Source organism: Onychostoma macrolepis, chromosome 02 (genome assembly GCF_012432095.1).
Source record: "Onychostoma macrolepis isolate SWU-2019 chromosome 02, ASM1243209v1, whole genome shotgun sequence".
Classification (NCBI taxonomy): Eukaryota; Metazoa; Chordata; class Actinopteri; order Cypriniformes; family Cyprinidae; genus Onychostoma; species Onychostoma macrolepis.
Window position 1 is genome coordinate 9,990,735 of NC_081156.1, and position 18,850 is coordinate 10,009,584.

The window sequence follows — 18,850 nt, forward strand, 5'->3', positions numbered from 1 at the left end:
ATAAAATTCCTTCCTTCATATTTGTTGATATTTGTGTATTGAAAATATTTTTGATTGACGTTTAAACTCCTATCTGATTTTCTATATTAAAAATAATAATAATAATAATAATAAAATAGTAATTTTTTAATTCGGGCTAGTTAAATTAATTTTCGGGCTACCAAAATCTGAAGAGTACCTGCCCGAAGGGCTACCAGGGATTTAGAAATTTTGCGAGCCCTGCAAAGTAAAGGTCAGAACTCGCTCTGACTCTGATGAGTACTCTTCTTGCAAATTAATAAATTGCTCTGTAAAATATTTCAAAAATCAGTCACCAAATATGAAAACTAGAGTCTTTAAGCTTTCAAACGATATATAGTTTGTCAAGATTGCTTTAGGTTCAGACTAAGATATTACAAAAGTCAACACAAAAGTCATGTTAAGGTCTTAGATCAAATATAGTTTATTTTTCATAGGAAAGCCAGGTGAAACTTTACTGTACTCTGATAAACTTGTGAACCCAACTGTCATAGAGGTATCTGCTCTGAGATCTGAACAGTTATGCAGCAAAATATAATTTTTAGAACTAGTGAACTGTTACAGCTATAATATCTGTTTCAAGATAAAAAAAAAAAAAAAAAAAAGCTGATGAAAGCATGCTTGTTGCCTTAATGCTTGGATTGCTGTACTGAGCCATAGTTCCCACAGTCATGAACAACCTGGAAAAACTGATTTCCATACCAGAAAAGTTATGGAAATAAATGCACTGTAGTCTGTATATGGGACACAATGTGTGACCAGAATAATTTAACAACAATGTATATTTTAACTTAAATGCATTTGTGCAGAGGTCTGCACATTTAGTTCATGAACTTCTGAACTATAAACCGACTAAATACTCCATGAATATGATCATTCATCCATAAAATGAGGCAGGTCACACTTGACACATTTTGCTCCTTTTTTATTTGTTAATTTCATCATGTACAGTTTGCACGCTACACATTTGCGGTCTTGGTTATGAGACAACTAAATTATGTAATTAATGAACTCTATTAATCATAAACACACGGGGCTTGACTGATTTTTGCAGTCCAAGTAGACAGTATGAACACTAGTGCACCTGTAATAAGCTTATTTCAGTGTAGACAGATTCTCACTCGTGCTGAAAGAGTCGATTAGAGTAGAGGTCTGCATTCCCGCGGCTGTCCCGCGGACCCGACCAGATTTCTTGCGACGCGGGATTAAATTCCCGAATAAAACGCGGTTGCGGTCGGTACCTCTGGTGCAATTTGAACGGGAGCAGGCGGTCTAACAATATCCCGTTCCCGACGTCTTTTCAGAACAGCATATCTGCGCTTTATTCAAGCACCGGTAAGCCTGCACTCGACTGTTATGCACGTGCTGCACCGTGCACGCATGAACCAGTGCTTCGTTTTATTTGCGAGGTCTGTGCGCAGCATGTGCATAACGATGCTCAGAGCAGGCTGTAGCCTACCAGTGAATATACGGCCTACAGACAGAACAGGCGGGTTGTCGATGAGTGACAGAGCAGAATAAAGATGGAGCAAAATGTGGATGCGCTGTCCTTGAAGAACGCTCAACTCGGTTTTGTTTATATTTTGCTTAGCCTATAATTTTAAATGACAGATGTCGAATTTATTTATTTTTCTTCCGCGACACTTTTCCTAGGCTACGGTGTTTACAGCAAGATGTTAAACGAATTTAGTATTTTGACAAGAGAATAAAATTATAATAGGCCATTTTTGTACAACCTACATTTTTTTTCCCTCTGCGACACTTGTTCCTATTGTGTTGTAAAAGTTAAACGAATTGTATCCTGACAAGACTAATAAAATAAAAAATACAATTTTGTGCAGACTACGTTTTTATTTGTTAGCCTATCTGTCTTTCTTTCAGTAGAGGACATTTAAATGTGTGATTCTGGAAACAAGATCTAAATTTAGCGGGAACGGTCGGGTCGGGAAGAAAATTCTTCAAAGCGGACAGCGGGTGAACTAAGAGTTAATATATCGCGGGAGCGGGTGGGTGCGGGATATAACCTCGCGGGAGCGGGACAGTCCCGCGCAGACCTCTAGATTAGAGGAATAGAAATCATTCATTCTATTTAAAAAACACCAGCTGTGCCATTATTAATGATACACGCGAGAACCAATGACATCTGACATCCCTGATTCCAAACACACCATATTCTGAAGGACAGAGATGAGTTGAGAGATTTGAGAGTCACAGCAGAGAAATAATGACTAATATTTCTGTTCGTAACACTGGACTAGCTTTACAGTGTTTCTGTGGTTCTCGTTTGGAGCTTCACAGCTCATATAGACTTGGACATTCTGCTAAACATCTTAATTAATGTTCAACAGAAGAAAGTCTAGAAGTTTGGAAGAAAGGTCCCCGTTTTTTTTGGAAACTCACAATTAAAGCTTCCAACACTTGCTTTTTTTTTCATGCATCACCTTACAACAAATATGATTAAGTAAATAAAAACTGTTGAAGGAATATTTCATCCAAAAATGACAATGTGCTGAAACCGTACTCTCAGTTCATCCCAGATCAGGATGAGTTTGTTTCTTCATCAGATTTGTAGAAATGTGTCTCTGCAATGGATGCTCTGCAGTGAATGGGTGCCGTCAGAATGGGAGTCCAAATGACTTAATGCTGGATTTGTTTCAGCTTTTGTCTTCTCCAGATGTTAACTGATGGACTGAAATGGTGTGGATTATTGTGATGTTTTTATCAGCTGTTTGGACTCTCATTCTGACGGCACCCATTCACTGCAGGGCATCCATTGCTGAGACACTCATGCAGTGACACATTTCTACAAACCTGATGAAGAAACACACTCATCCTAATCTTGGATTTCCACTTTTTAATGAACTCTTCCTTATATGATTTTAATGCAGATATAATGTTATTTAAATAACATTTCTAAAAGCATCCCTGCAGGAATAGTGACATTCACTTCGTCAGCTTGGGACAGTGCTTCTTCTTATGAGTCAGCAGCGTACTCAACCGTCCGAAGCACTTCCCACACAGCGGGCACTCGTAGGGTTTCTCTCCGGTGTGCACTCGCTCGTGTGCTTTGAGCGAGTCGGAGACGGTGAAGCACATCCCGCAGCGAGCGCACTTGTACGGCTTCTCTCCGGTGTGAATCCTCTGGTGCCGCTTGAGGTAAATGAGTCTGGTGAAGGCTTTCCCGCAGTCGAAGCAGACATGTGGCTTCTCACCGGTGTGGATCTTCTGGTGCTCTTTGAAGTTGTGGTGCCATAAGAAGCCGCGTCCGCACTGCGAGCAAACGAAGGGCCGCTCGGTAGCGTGCGTTTTCACGTGCTTCTGCAGATGCCGGGCCTCGATGAAGCTCTTCCCGCACTGAGTGCAGTGGTATAACTTCTCTCCTGAGTGCTTCTTCATGTGACCCACCAGGTTCCCGTGATAAATGAAGCTCTTGCCGCACTGAGGGCAGGTGAAGGGTCTTTCTCCGGAGTGAATGCGTATGTGGATCTTCAGGTTTCCTTTATGCGTGAAGTGGCGTCCGCACTGGCGGCAGGTGAAGGGCTTGAGTCCCGTGTGGATCTTCGTGTGATGCAGGAGGCTTCCTTTGTGTGTGAAGCTCTTTCCGCATTGATCACACCCAAACGGCTTCTCTCCGGTGTGGATCCGGATGTGATCGGTGAGATTGTCTTTGTGGATGTAGCTCTTGCCGCACTGCTGGCAAACGTACGGCCTCAAGCCAGTGTGAACTCTTAGGTGATTCTTAAGGCTCTGTTTGTGAATGAAGCTCTTGTCGCACTGATCACAGGGGAACGGTCTGTCCACGGTGTGAATCCTGTAGTGATCCATCAGGTGCTCTTTACATGCAAAACTCTTCTGACACTGAAAGCAGGTGAAGGGCAGTTTGCAATTCGCTCTCGGAACCACTATCTGCTTCAGGTTGGTTTCGGTCTCCGTGCAGCTTTCTCCGGAGTGAACCCTGAAGTGGTCCATCAGGTGCTCTTTGGACTCGAAGCTCTTTTTGCATTCGAGGCAGGTGAAGAAAAAGCCAGCTGTTTTCTGAGCTCTCTTATGAGACAAGCCCTTCCCAGACTCTGAGCAGCTCAAGATCTTCTGTCTGCTGAGGACAAGCTGAGGATCCTCGAGCTGATGATTATCGTCCTCACTCTCCTCTTCACTCTCCTCCTCACCTTCCTCCTCACTTTCTTCCTCACTTTCCTCTTCACTCTCCTCCTCACTCTCCTCTTTCACTTGCATCGGGCCTGAAGTAAACACGATAAAAAAAAATTAAAATCACAGACTGATGATTGTCAAGGTAATGGAAATAAAATTTGCACCTCTGCATTGACCCGGAACACGGTACATAAAAAGTAAATAAATAAGCCCTACTTCTTAAAAGAAATGAAACTTTAATGCTTTAAGACCCTCAAAATACACATCTTTTTTGTTGATTTTGTTTTACAATTATTTTTAAGAAATGTAATCATTTAAAGGGGTCATGAACTGAAAAACCAAAATTCCCTTGATGCTTTGACACAAGAGCTCACTGTACTATAAAAACATCCTGTAAGTTTCAGAACTCAAAACTTTTGTCATTAGTCTAAAAACAGCTGAAGGCTTGTGGAGTGTAAGACTCTATGATGTAATAGTGTGGATGAGCACCGCCTCCACAGAAGATGACCAATGCCTGATTCTACATCACTGCCTGTTTAGCCCCACCCACCTATTCTACATTTCTGCCTGTTTTGCCCCGCCCACCGATTTTACATTGCTGTCTGTTTAGCAACCTCCCACCAATCCTACGTCGCTGCCTGTTTAGCCCCACCCGCTGATTCTACGTCGCTGCCCGTTTAGTACCGTCCACCGATTCTACGTCGCTGCCTGTTTAGCCCCTCCCACCAATTCTACGTTGCTGCCTGTTTAGCCCCTCCCACCAATTCTACATTGCTGCCTGTTTAGCCCCGCCCACCAATTCTACATTGCTGCCTGTTTAGCCCCGCCCACCGATTCTACCTCGCTGCCTGTTTAGTACCTTCCAACGATTTTACCTCGCTGTCTGTTTAGCCCCTCCCACCACTTCTATGTCGCTGGCTGTTTAGCCCAGCCCACCATTTCGAATTCTGTTCATTTTATTAGGAAATTCAAGCAATAAATAATGTATTGGCGCTCTTTAATGTGGCATGATAGATCGCTGTAGACACCTCAGATCAAGTGAAGTGGCAGCACAGTGAACTGGTCATCTCTTTCGCTTTATAGTTTGTTTGCAATCACGTGATTCTGATGATGCGCAAAATGCAGCTGGAGGGCAGGAAGTGATTTTTCTCCATAGGAATCAGTAGCAGAAAATCAAAATTCCTGTGTTTTGCATTGTTTATGGATGCTCAAATCGGCCAAACCGAGAAACCACAAGGAGCTTTTATTGTGTAGGACAATTTGTTGTTCATAAGTGGGGGAAAGTCAAGAAACTGACTGAAAAACATGAAAAAGTGGCTTGTAAAGCTGCGTCTGCGGTCGAGAGGAGCGAGTCGGATTATGCTTGTGTGTGCAAATGGTTAATATAATATAAGATATAATAATATATTAAAATACTAATAAAGATATAAACAGATTGGACCGCCACCGCTCACGCATTCAGCGTGAGACGGTCAGAATTCACTCAATGCTAAACGGCCATGTCCGGCGCGCTGTGCACTTCAGTGTCGGGCTGATTCCGGCTCGGATGCGGCAGTGTCGGCTCGCTAACGGCCGCCGCATCTGACCCGATTGACTCGGCCCGAAATCTGGCAGTGAGTCCACAGGCATCCGGCCTGAGTGCGGCAGACAGAGTCGGGCCGAGGGGTAGGCCAAGTCTCAGGCAGGCGAGAATCTAACTGGAGCTGGCCCGAGTGTATTTTGCTATCTGGGATGTGGCTGTTGGTCCTATTAGCAGCACTTAAAACAACTTATTTAAATTCTGAATCGATTATAGCCTAGAAAGCGAGCAAATAGCGCTTTCATATATAACGTTAATCACTAAAAAGCTGTCACTCACTTCGCAATCTCACAATGTTCCGTAATATGAAGCTCTTACAACTGCAAATGATATCTTATTTACATCGTGTCTGCGTGTGGCGTTTAAAGTGAATTCTGACTGTCTCAAGGCGTGTTCACACCAGACGCGAATGAAGCGTTAAGCGCGAGTGATTTACATGTTAAGTCAATGCAAAGATGCGAATAAACATCTTGCGGCGCGGTTCGCGCGAGTTGAAAAATCTGAACTTTGGTGAAAACTCGCGCCGCGTTAACCAATCAGGAGCTTGCTCTAGTAGTGACGTGATTACGACGTAGCGAGGGAGGCAGAAATCCTAAACAACAATGGAGGACAAAATCATCGTCGCTGTACGATACATCTTCCTACTTTTATAGAAACAGGAATAAAAAGGATCTTGCTTGGTGTGTTACTTTGTGCACAACATAGTAAATCATAATTTATAGCCTATTTGTTACATAAAAATATTATTTCTATGTTAAGACTAGAATAGGCTACTTATGGCAAACATTTGTACATTCATTATAATTATATCCTATTGCAAATACACTCACAATAGTATAGTAAAAAATAGTTATTTGTGATTGGACCAGTGTAGTGTAATGAGACTGGAGCCGCCTGGCAGAAGCCCCTCCTTGACGCGAATTCGCGTCTGTTGTGAAGTGAATTTCAGGCGTGAATGAAGTGAGTAAACTCAAAATGTTCAAGCGTCCAACTACGCGCGAATAGCGCAATTTATTCACGCAAGTCACGCTGAATGCGCGAGAGGTGGCAGTCCAATCTATTTATATCTTTATTAATATTTTAATATATTATTATACCTTATTATATTAACCATTTGCACACGAGCATTATCCGACTCGCTCCTCTCGACCGCAGACACAGCTTTACAAGCCACTTTTTCGTGTTTTTCAGTCAATTTCTTGACTTTTCCCCCCTTACGAACAACACATTTTCTTACACGATAAAAGCTCCTTGTGGTTTCTCGGTTTGGCTGATTTGAGCATCCATAAACAACGCAAAACACAGGAATTTTGAGTTTCTGCTACTGATTCCTATGGAGAAAAATCACTTCCTGCCCTCCAGCTGCATTTCGCGCGTCATCAGAATCACATGATTGCAAACAACCTATAAAGCGAAAGATGACCAGTTCACTGTGCTGCCACTTCACTTGATCTGAGGTGTCTACAGCGATCTATCACGCCACATTAAAGAGCGCCAATACATTATTTATTGCTCGAATTTCCTAATAAAATGAATGAAACAGAATTCGAAATCTGAGACTTTGTTTCATAGCAAAAGTAAGAAAGTGGGAGGCGCACTATATACGGTTCATTCATCAACTGAAAACAGAAATTCATCACTTTTATAATCTGATAGTGAAAGTTTATGCATAAAATGAATGTGTTTTGTTTGAAAACTTTTCTGAGTAATATTTATTTTGTTAAAAATATACATGTAGGTTTCATAAATCTTGACCTTTTGAGCACAAAAATAATACTACTAATACTGATAATTCTCAGATTATAATGTTCTTATAAATTACATGCATACGGCTACAATTTCTCATCAATATTGAAAAAAGCATAACTTTTTTTTATTATTTGTGGTTCAGGTGTAATTTTGAAATATTTATTAATAAAAGGGTAAATACTACAGAAGCCCATGTCTGCCATAGGATAAAAAAATAAAACGTAATTTCAACTCATCTCACAATTCTGACTTTTCTTCTCAAAATGTATATGTTTATATCATGAAATTCTGACTTCATATCTGGCAATTGAAAGTTATATATACAATTTATAGTTTATATGATATATAAATAACATCTTTGTCTTAAATATGCATGGATGTGTGTGCATCAATATATAGCCTACATAAATGTACACAGTACATACGCATATATTATGTAAACAAACTTTTATTTTGGATGCAATTAATCGCGATACAGACACAGATTTTGAATACATTATTCCAGGCTCATCTATGGCACAATATTGATTGCCACAAAATTAATTCCCATTTGTCCCTAAATTTCTTTAAAAAGAAAGAAAAAGCACATCGTAAACAAAGGCAAATTCATAAACATTTAAATGCTTACCAATTCAATACTACAGACACGAGACCTGAACTACACTATATTGCCAAAAGTATTGGGTCACCCCCTTCTAATGAACAGGTTTTACTACTTTAGTAATTTCCATGAGTACAAATCTTAATGTTTAAGCATATAATGATATTCTAGGGAATTGTGTGCTTCTAATTTTAAAGTAACAGTTTGGACAGAACAATGACAATGCCTCCGTGTATAAGGCAAGGTTCAAAAAGAAATGATTGATTGAGTCAGTGTGGAAGAACTTGACTGGTCTGCAGAAAACCAAGTCCTGATCCAAGCTGAACACCTCTGCTGTGACTTTAAATGCAGATCTTGAGCCAAAAACTCTTTACCAAACACCAATTACTTGTACATATGGGTACAGTCATTTTAGACGCTTCCAAAACTGTTGCAACAGAGATGGAAATACAATATTTAAATACATGAATTATGTTTCCATCTTTGTTGCCACAGTTTTGGAAGTACCTTTTTTTGTTCTAAAGAAGGGGGTGTGCCAATACTTTTGTCCATATAGTGTATGTACAAGTCATTGGCGTTTAGTGATGAGTTTTTGGCTCAAGATCTACATTTAAAGTCACACCAGAGGTGTTCAGCTTGGATTAGGACTTGGCTTTCTGCAGACCAGTCAAGTTCTTCTACACTGACTCAATCAATCATTTATTTTTGAACCTTGCCTTATACACAGAGGCATTGACATGTTAGAATATGAAAGAGTCCTGTCCAAACTGTTGCTATAAAATTAGAAACACACAATTCCCTAGAATATCATTATATGCCATAAACATTAAGATTTGTACTCATGGAAATTACTAAAGCAGTCAAACCTGTTCATTAGAAGGGGGTGCCAATACTTATATATATATATATATATAAAACCATAGGAAAAATGGCTTACTAACTTTTTCTGTGTAAAGTTGTGTCAAATTATACAACTTTGTGGCCATGACAATGCAGCTATAAATCCTTAAATGGTGGAAAGTTATGACTTACACAGTGCCACAGTATATAAATAATACAGATATAATTAATGGAAGTTGTTTTATGTTTTCCTGCTTTAAAATTCTGATTTTTCAGCCCAATTATAACGTCATGCCAAGAATTGTGTTGATTGAGCTGGAAGGTTCGCTTACCTCAGATAAACTACATGCATGTATTTCAGAGTTTGTTTATTAGTCCTGCTTTCTCAAAATGGTGATCTTCATGGGCGCGTCCGCGGAAACTGCTGCTCTCACGAACGCGCATAGCTCGAGATTGCCGTTAAATAAACTACACTTCGGTCGGTTTTTCGCGAAAACCTATCGTATGTTTTCAGTACACAGCAATATTTATGGTGCCTTTGCGTCTCTTTTTAAGCTTGAAAAGGGAGTCGCCATTATGTAAACACTAGCGAGCGAGTCAATAAAAACATGTTATTTTCAAAACAAAGAAAGACACGGCTCATGGACATTGCTCTTAACATGCACTCAAAACATAATGTTTCTTTAACAGAAGTTCTGCCATTCAGATATTATTACCATCTAATCTGGTACGCTAACAGTTACTTAAATACATAAATACAGTCATGAAAAACATATATTTCCCCTCGTTTATACAATCTGTTATTTCACAGCAGTCAATAATGAAGAATCAAACCTCCTGGTTCCTCTATTTGCTCATCTTTCACTCTGCAAGGCTCGGCAATCCTCATTTCTTCACTCTCCTCTTTAATAAAGTCCATCTTTACACCAGAATGTGATGAAGACCTCAGATGATGAAGCAGGAGTTGTTTTGGCCTGTTTGGAAACGAGTCTTCATCGCGGTCTGGATTACTGCGATATTCGCCGCATTTTAGGCCAGACTAAATGTACGTCCTTTTGAGCCAGTCGAGGTATATTTTTAGGTAATATCTCCCGGGTTGGTTTTTTTTATTTACAATAAAGTGTGCTGTTGAACGATGGACTGACACTAACGTAAGATGGCAAACACGGCTGCTTCTTCTTCTTGAGTTTTAGCGTCGGTTGCAAACACGTTTTTTTTTGGCGCATTAGCGCCGCCGCCGGACGGGAGTGTGAAGCGCGCCGCATGGAAGATGGCTTTTGGCCAAAGTGTGTGTATATATATATATATATATATATATATATATATATATATATATATATATATATATATATATATATATATAAAAGAGAACATCTAGAGAACTTCCAGGAAAGACAGAAAGTAAAGAGAAGGCAAGTGAAACATCATCTGCAAAATAAAACCACTTCTCTCCAAAACAGGTGTATGTATAATTTATTATAACATTTTTAAAAAAGCTGTGGCGCTAACAATCTGATGAGAAGTATTAATGTAACAATACTCCAAAAACATGAAATGTATTTTAAAATGATTCCCATTGTTTATAAAGAAGAAATACATGTGTGTTATGCGAAAGGTTAATGCATATAAAATTAAAATGGCCAGCAGATAAGGGATATGCATATTCATTTATTGGTTAAAACACTTGATCACACAAATGATCTTTCATCTTAATCAGACTTGACAGTTTTGATTGTAAAAGTTACAACATCCAAAATAAAGCCAAAGCCTTTTTTATTTTTATTTTTGTAATTCACATTATCCACTCACGCAACAACCTTTTATTTAGAAGGCAGGAATTATTATGCAATATTGTGTGTTGAATTTTCACCCAATCAAAGTAATGAGAGTTCTCTGATTGGCTTGAGACTGTATCTATTTGTGGATTTGTGTGCACCTCTTGGCTTTGTGTTTGTGGCATAAAAACATTTGCATATTTATTATTTGCAAATCTCATTTTATTTATTTGTGTAATCAGTTCATTTTTGCGAAGCTTCAATATTTGTGGATCTCATTCTATTAAGACATCATCACGCACTGATTACTGTATAGGTATTTCACAGGGTCAATTACCTCGTCTTCAGTTAGTACAAAATGCTGCTGCCAGACTTTTGACTCGCACAAAGAAGAGAGAGAATTAACCATTTCTTTACACTGGTTGCCTGTAAAATTTAGAATTTAATTTAAGGTTTTGTTGATGGTTTTCAAAGCGTTGCATGGCATTGCCCCAGAATATATTGTTGACCTTCTGATTCCTTATCAAAATACAAGAAACATGAGATCCTCGAGTCAGATGATTCTTCATGTTCCTAAAATGAAATGATAGGGCTTTCTCAGTGGCTACTCCTCGATTATGGCACCCTCCTCCAATGCATATTAAATTTTCCCCGTCTGTGGATGAAGTCTAGATTGAAAACGTACCTTTTTAGTAGAGCTTTTAGAATTGATTCTAGTGATCAGTTTTTAATGTTTAATTTTGTTTGTGTGACTGTGTGTGATGATGCTGGAAAGCACTTTGATCAACGGCAGTTATTTTAAATTTGCTATAGAAATAAAATTTGTATTGTATTGTATTGTAAGACAATAAGAAAGTTGAGCAATTTCCATCCTTGACTTTGGTTTATTGTACCATGAATAATGATAAAGTAATACAGACACACTTTGGCTTTTCTCTGTTGATCCGCTTCTTCAGTGTCAGTCTTTGGGCAAAACACAGTCCTGTGTCACGTGGCTGGTTTTATTTCGCATAGAGTGTGCAGATGTGTTATAGTACAGGCATCTAACTCCACATCCGTGTTATACGTAAACCAATTCCGTCACGCATTCCATTTAAGTGCCTCATCACTATTATGGTTTTTAAGAACTTGAGGTTCTGAAAGCAGTATTATAGATATACTATAGAACGAATCACATTCCTATTTCCAAAGTGAAGCATCATGCAGTCATGTGACACTTTGTGATGATCGATGTATGGGTTTTATTTATTTGTTTCACCTAAAAATGGAAATTCACTGAAAATGTGCTCATCCTCAGATCATCCAAGATTAGGATGAGTTTGTTTCTTCATCAGGTTTGTAGAAATGTGTCTCTGCATCAGTGTCTCAGCAATGGATGCTCTGCAGTGAATGGGTGCCGTCAGAATGAGAGTCTGATAAAAACATCACAATAATCCACAGCACTCCAGTCCATCAGTTAACATCTGGAGAAGACAAAAGCTGAAACACATCCAGCATTAAGACGTTTTTAACTCAAATACGAGTGCATAATCCATAATAACTCTTCCTCCAGTGAAAAAGTCATCTAGTCTGAATCAGTAGAGAAATATGTCCAGGTTAAGCACCATTTACAATACATTTAGTCATTTAGCAGATGTTTTTATCCAAAGCGACTTACAAATGAGGACAGTAGAAGCAATCAAACCAACTAAAGAGCAATAATACATAAGTGCTGTGAGAAGTCCCAGTTAGTCCAACACAGAACACATAGCAAGAGTAAATAGAATAGAAAAAGAATAGAGAACGCTAGTGTTAGAGGGTCTTTAATACATAATAAATAAAGAGAAAACAATTAGAATACAGAGTGCTAGTGTTAGAGGGTCAAGGTTTTTTTTTTTTAATAAATACAAAGAAAAGTAAGTAAAATAGAAATAGAATAGAGAGGGCTCGTGTGAGATGTACTGGATTTAGCCGTTTCTTGAAGATGGTTAAGGACTCAGCTGCAGGGATTGAGTTGGGCAGATCGTTCCACCAGGAGGGAACAGTTAATGTAAAAGTCTGTGAAAGTGATTTTGTGTCTCTTTGGGATGAACAATAAAGCGACGTTCACTTGCAGAACGCAAGCTTCTAGAGGCACATAAGTCTTAAGTAGAGAATTTAGGTAAATGCAGGGCTCCAAACCGTGACTAAAGCCAGAAACACATTGCACGATTTTAGTAATCTTTTATGATCACTGCATGTCACACTGTGCGACATGGATCTAATAAACTTGGCTACGACGTGTGTGTAGACTGTACGATGATGACACCTATTGACTCGTACACTACAACACACGTTCCTTTAGTTTAGAAGAAGAAAACATCATCAGCATGCTTTAGTGGTAATAAAAAAGAGAGCATAATAAATCACACTTTAGCAGTTGTATTTTTTATGTGTGCTGAAAAAAAGTGGAAGCGGTGAAAGAGGAAGGCACAAGAGCTTTAAATAAGCAGTTTTATGTTTTAGCGACATGTCGCGTTGATTTCATGTCGCATTTTTATTGGTTGGTCAGTAAATGTGGGTCTTAGCAGCAAACACACTGTGCGATGATCATGCTGTATCGTAGGCTATCTTTGATCGTAAGACCGTGACAACGGCCATCTTTGAACCTGTCTCACTGTACGACATAAGAGCACTGATTAGGAGCCACAGATAATCACCATGATTGTTTCACGATGCCAATCTTCCAGCTGGGACAAAATCGTGCAGTGTGTTTAGTGCTTAAAACAGTTGCAACCCAAAATATTAATTTGCGAGTGAAGTTTTTGATGAGGTCGCCACTGGTGACTATATCAGTTTACATTAGATATGAAAATTTGCAAGTAACAGCTTTTTTCTTGATTGTTTTATGATCAGATTAAACGGAGACAATACGCATCAAAATATTAGAGGAAATACAATCCTCATCTCTGCCGAACCACAGCGCTGACGGCACACCTGCTAAACACAGCTCAGTCGTGCAGCATAATAGAGATTAAAAATGACGGAGACGTGCGAAGTAAAAGTGCAGAAAATCAGTGTCTATTTCATGCACAACTTGAACAAACTACAACAGGTAAAGCTGTCAGCTCTGAGGATACTGGCAATATCGTTAACAATTCTCGTTTATAATTGATACTATGGCTTCTTGTTATCAAGATCTTTAGTCTATATGCTGTGTTCTGCTAATTCTGTTATTATTTGTAACATACTTGCTGTCCAGTAATCGCAATAAGCTTTGTGATCTGTTACCTTTTAATAAACAAATATCAGCTTTAAAATTCTGCTGAATTCATAACAAAGTTCAAACAATAAACCGTTTTGGTGCTCTTTAATGTGGCGTGAACGATCGCTTTAGCGCCTCAGTTCAAGCGGCACGTGAACCCGTCATATCTTTCTCTCTACCACTATAGTACGAAATAAACATGAATGAACATCAGAAGCTAGGCTATTTTATAAGAGAACCTACAGTACAACTTACTGAAATGTCTCAGCGTTTCAAGCTGCAGAAAACGTGTAAAGCTTGTAAACAATGCCACGTAACAATCATTTACCTCAGAATAACAGTTCGACATTCATAAGCTCATCAGTCAGCTAGAAAAATAACTATAAAGAGGAGCATTTAGCTAAATATATGCACTATTTTGCATATTCATATTTTTACTTATCCTGTTATGTACATGATAAGAGAATGTGAGGAGCTAAATTCAAGACCTCCTATAAAAGTGCATGTTACTAATGAAGAAAAACAGGCTGGATGTGTGAAAGACATATAACAACATTTAGGATGCACTGAGCAGGAGCCCAAACTATACTCAGTGGCCAAAAGATGCTGGCATTATGGTCAGTGATATTGGCACAGATTCTGTGTAATAATTCTTTGTGACTGTATATAGTTCTGAAGTTGGAAAAGTGTTTAGTTCCCACTTTAAGTGAACCTTTAGTTTCCAGGACATCTACAAGATGGAATAAAATGCTGATAAAAACATGAAAAGATGAGACATAAACACATGACAGTATGACTGAAATGTTAAAGCGTAAAAAAATAAAGCACATTTATTCTGTGGCACCTAAAAAAATAATTTGGTGCCTAATTTTGTTTCTTATAGGAGCCAATGGAGCCCTGTAAATGGTTGCAGAGCCAGTTCTGCAGGCAAACATCAATGCCTTGAATTTTATGCGAGCAGCTATTGGTAGTCAGTGCAAAATGATCATTAGCTAAAACAGCTACAAATAAATATGCAGCCATATTTTGATGTGAGACACAACAGGAGATGGACGTTTTCACTGGAGGACGCGTGATTATGGACTCGCATTTTAGTTAAAAACATCTTGATGGATGTGTTTCAGCTTTTGTCTTCTCCAGATGTTAACTGATGGACTGGAGTGCTGTGGATTATTGTGATGTTTTTATCAGCTGTTTGGACTCTCATTCTGACATTTTCATTTTGGGGTGAACTATTTCTAGATTGTAAAATAGTTGATATTCCGATTGTCGGGTTTGTGTATGTAAATGTATTTTGTTTTTTTTAATACTTTTATAATGATCATGTTAGTGGATTGGCAAGTCATATAACTCTCCCGTCTGCGTCCAGTTCACATGGACAAGCCTATACCGGGAGGTGAACCTCCTCACTGTCTCAGCTTTGGACAAGCCTTTTTTAAATGTTTCCCTAGATTTCCATATCGGCTGAAAGTCTTCCCGCATGAAGGACAGAGGTACGGTTTCTCTCCGGTGTGAACTCTCTCGTGTACTTTAAGGGCTCCTGAAACCGTAAAGCTCTTCTCACAGTGAGAACACTTGTAGGGTTTTTCTCCGGTGTGGATGCGTTCATGCACTTTCAGTTCACCGGCTCTAGTGAAAGTACTTCCACAGTCCAAACACACGTAGGGTTTCTCACCAGTATGTATTTTCTGATGGTCTTTAAACCCGTTGAGCCACAGAAAACTCTTCCCGCAGAATGAACACACGTACCGCCGCTCGTCTTCGTGAATCCTCATGTGCGTTTTGAGGTGAACGGCCAAGAAAAACTTCTTGTCGCAGCGCTGACAGTGAAAGGGTCTTTCTCCGGTGTGAGAGAGCAGGTGAGTTTTGAGATTGCAGGCCTCTGAAAACCTCCTGCCGCATTCAGGACACTGGTGTAGCTTCTCTCCAGAATGCACTTTCATGTGTCTTTTTAAGCTGTTTTGATGTGTGAAACTCTTCCCGCACAGCATGCATGCGAAAGGTTTCTCTCCGGAGTGGATTTTCATGTGTTCCTTCAGACCTTCCTTCTGCGTGAAGCTCTTTCCGCACTGAGGGCAGGTGAAAGGCTTCTCTCCGGAGTGAATTCTTAAGTGTCTCTTCAGATCTCCTGAATTTGCGAAACTCTTCCCGCACTGAGAGCACGGAAACGGTTTCTCTCCGGTGTGAATTCTTATGTGCCTCTTAAGATCTCTTTTACAAGTAAAGCTCTTTCCACACTGAGGACACATGAATGAATTATTGGGCTCTGTTGTTTCTGGTGAGGAATTATTTTCAGTCTGAGAGCAACTAAAAGATTTTTCTCCACTTATGAAACATTGAGGTTCCCGATTCTGCTGTTTCTCCTCCCCTTCATTCAGTTCTTCACTTTCCTCTTTCACTTCCACCAGGTCTAAAATGAACACAAAATAGTTAAAAAGTTAATTACAGGTGCTGGTCATATAATTAGAATATCATCAAAAAGTTGATTTATTTCACTAATTCCATTCAAAAAGTGAAACTTGTATATTATATTCATTCATTACACACAGACTGATATATTTCAAATGTTTATTTCTTTTAATTTTGATGATTAGAGCTTACAGCTCATGAAAGTCAAAAATCAGTATCTCAAAATATTAGAATATTACTTAAGACCAATACAAAGAAAGGATTTTTAGAAATCTTGGCCAACTGAAAAGTATGAAAATGAAAAGTATGAGCATGTACAGCACTCAATACTTAGTTGGGGCTCCTTTTGCCTGAATTACTGCAGCAATGCGGCGTGGCATGGAGTCGATCAGTCTGTGGCACTGTTCAGGTGTTATGAGAGCCCAGGTTGCTCTGATAGTGGCCTTCAGCTCATCTGCATTGTTGGGTCTGGTGTCTCTCATCTTCCTCTTGAGATTCTCTATGGGGTTCAGGTCAGGTGAGTTTGCTGGCCAATCAAGCACAGTAACACTATGGTCATTGAACCAGCTTTTGGTACCTTTGGCAGTGTGTGCAGGTGACAAGTCCTGCTGGAAAATGAAATCAGCATCTCCATAAAGCTTGTCAACAGAAGGAAGCATGAAGTGCTCTAAAATTTCCTGGTAGATGGCTGCGTTGACTGTGGACTTCAGAAAACACAGTGGACCAACACCAGCAGATGACATGGCAGCCCAAATCATCACTGACTGTGGAAACTTCACACTGGACTTCAAGCAACATGGATTCTGTGCCTCTCCACTCTTCCTTCAGACTCTGGGACCTTGATTTCCAAATGAAATGTAAAATTTACTTTCATCTGAAAAGAGGACTTTGGACCACTGAGCAACAGTCCAGTTCTTTTTCTCCACAGCCCAGTTAAGATGCTTCTGATGTTGTCTCTGGTTCAGAAGTGGCTTGGTAGCCCTTTTCCTGAAGACGTCTGAGCGTGGTGACTCTTGATGCACTGACTCCAGCTTCAGTTCTCTCCTTGTGAAGCTCTCACAAGTGTTTGAATCGGCTTTGCTTGACTGTATTCTCAAGCTTGCGGTCATCCCTGTTGCTTGTGCACCTTTTCCTACCCAAATTCTTCCTTCCAGTCAACTTTGCATTTAATATGCTTTGATACAGCACTCTGTAAACAGCCACACCTTTCAGTAATGACCTTCTGTGACTTACCCTCTTTATGGAGGGTGTCAATGTTCGTCTTCTGGATCATTGCCAAGTCAGCAGTCTTCTCCATTATTGTGGTTTCAAAGAACAAGAGATACCCAGAATTTATACTGTAGGGATGGTCATTTATTCAAACTCAAATGTAAATATTCTAATATTTTGAGATACTGATTTTTGACTTTCATGAGCTGTAAGCTCTAATCATCAAAATTAAAAGAAATAAACATTTGAAATATATCAGTCTGTGTGTAATGAATGAATATAATACACAAGTTTCACTTTTTGAATGGAATTAGTGAAATAAATCAACTTTTTGATGATATTCTAATTATATGACCAGCACCTGTAAATGGACTGGCAAAGACTAAATTTTTGTTTTTAACTGTTTCATGTGCTTATAGGGTTAAAAAAAAATATTTTGTAGATTATGGGTAACCAAATATTTGCTGGTCCCCATTGACTTCCATAACTCAATGGGGACCAGCAGCTGTTTGGTTACCAACATTAAAAAAAATATATCTTCTGTTATGTTAAACAAAAGAAATAAATGCATACAGGTGTGGAAGAATTTGTGGGGGAGTAAATGATGACAGAATTTTAAATTTTTGGGTGAACTGTCCCTTTAAATTATGCCATATTCATGTTAATGCCATCAGATATGGTACATAATATGTTTCTATCACACTGTTTTATTTAACCATGTTATTTGACAGTTTCTATCTTTTGGAGAAACAACCCACCCATTTCCAGCGGTCAAGTGACCAAATCACAACCGGAGCGGCCAGCAAACTCAACTCTGTCCCTTACTTTGTGTGTCAGTGGACATTAAAGATGACACCAACCTCTCTGTTCCTCAGTATCTTCCTCTTTCACTCCACATGCTTCTGCATCACTGTCTTCACTCTCCTCTTTAACAAGCTCCATCTTCTTCTGTTAAACCTGGAGGTTCTCCTGCTTGTTTGGAAACCAGACTTCGTAACGTTTCTGATTTATGAATACATCACTGATAAATATTTTCCTCACGTGTGGATTCGCTTTACTCACAGAAAATAACATCAGTTTTGGCGCCATTTACGAGAAACCATCTATTAGCGCTTGACATAAAGCTGCAAAATACGGCATTCGGTAACCAACATTCATTCACATTGCTACCTCAGAACAATCTTTAATATCATGTGCATCTTTAAAACACGTCAAAAGTTTCGTGCAGTTTTATACTCGACCAATGCAGAAGCTCTCCTTCAACACAAATCACTCCTCCTTCCGTAAACTGGAGCCTG

The 18,850-nt window shown here is 39.2% G+C and overlaps 2 protein-coding genes across 5 annotated transcripts; both read right to left on the minus strand.

Annotated features, from left to right (window-relative positions):
• Positions 1–926: 926 nt before the first annotated feature.
• On the minus strand, positions 927–10,121 carry zgc:174263 (uncharacterized protein LOC569949 homolog). Its single transcript, XM_058750606.1, has 2 exons — positions 9,771–10,121; positions 927–4,256 (listed from the first exon to the last, which is right to left on the minus strand). Exons 1-2 carry the CDS (start codon positions 9,853–9,855, stop codon positions 2,962–2,964), a joined length of 1,380 nt encoding a protein of 459 aa, XP_058606589.1. The 5' UTR covers positions 9,856–10,121; the 3' UTR covers positions 927–2,961.
• Positions 10,122–10,410: 289 nt separating this feature from the next.
• Positions 10,411–18,840, minus strand: LOC131523949 (gastrula zinc finger protein XlCGF8.2DB-like). 4 transcript variants are annotated; one of them, XM_058750623.1, is made up of 3 exons: positions 18,615–18,840; positions 18,413–18,521; positions 10,411–16,344 (listed from the first exon to the last, which is right to left on the minus strand). In XM_058750623.1, the coding sequence occupies exons 2-3, from the start codon at positions 18,492–18,494 to the stop codon at positions 15,341–15,343; spliced, it is 1,086 nt and encodes a 361-aa protein (XP_058606606.1). In that variant the 5' UTR covers positions 18,495–18,521; positions 18,615–18,840; the 3' UTR covers positions 10,411–15,340. The 4 variants fall into 4 exon arrangements, with proteins under 4 accessions (XP_058606606.1, XP_058606611.1, XP_058606620.1 ...); XM_058750628.1 differs by having other exon boundaries at positions 18,413–18,524; XM_058750637.1 differs by having other exon boundaries at positions 18,723–18,827.
• Positions 18,841–18,850: the final 10 nt, after the last annotated feature.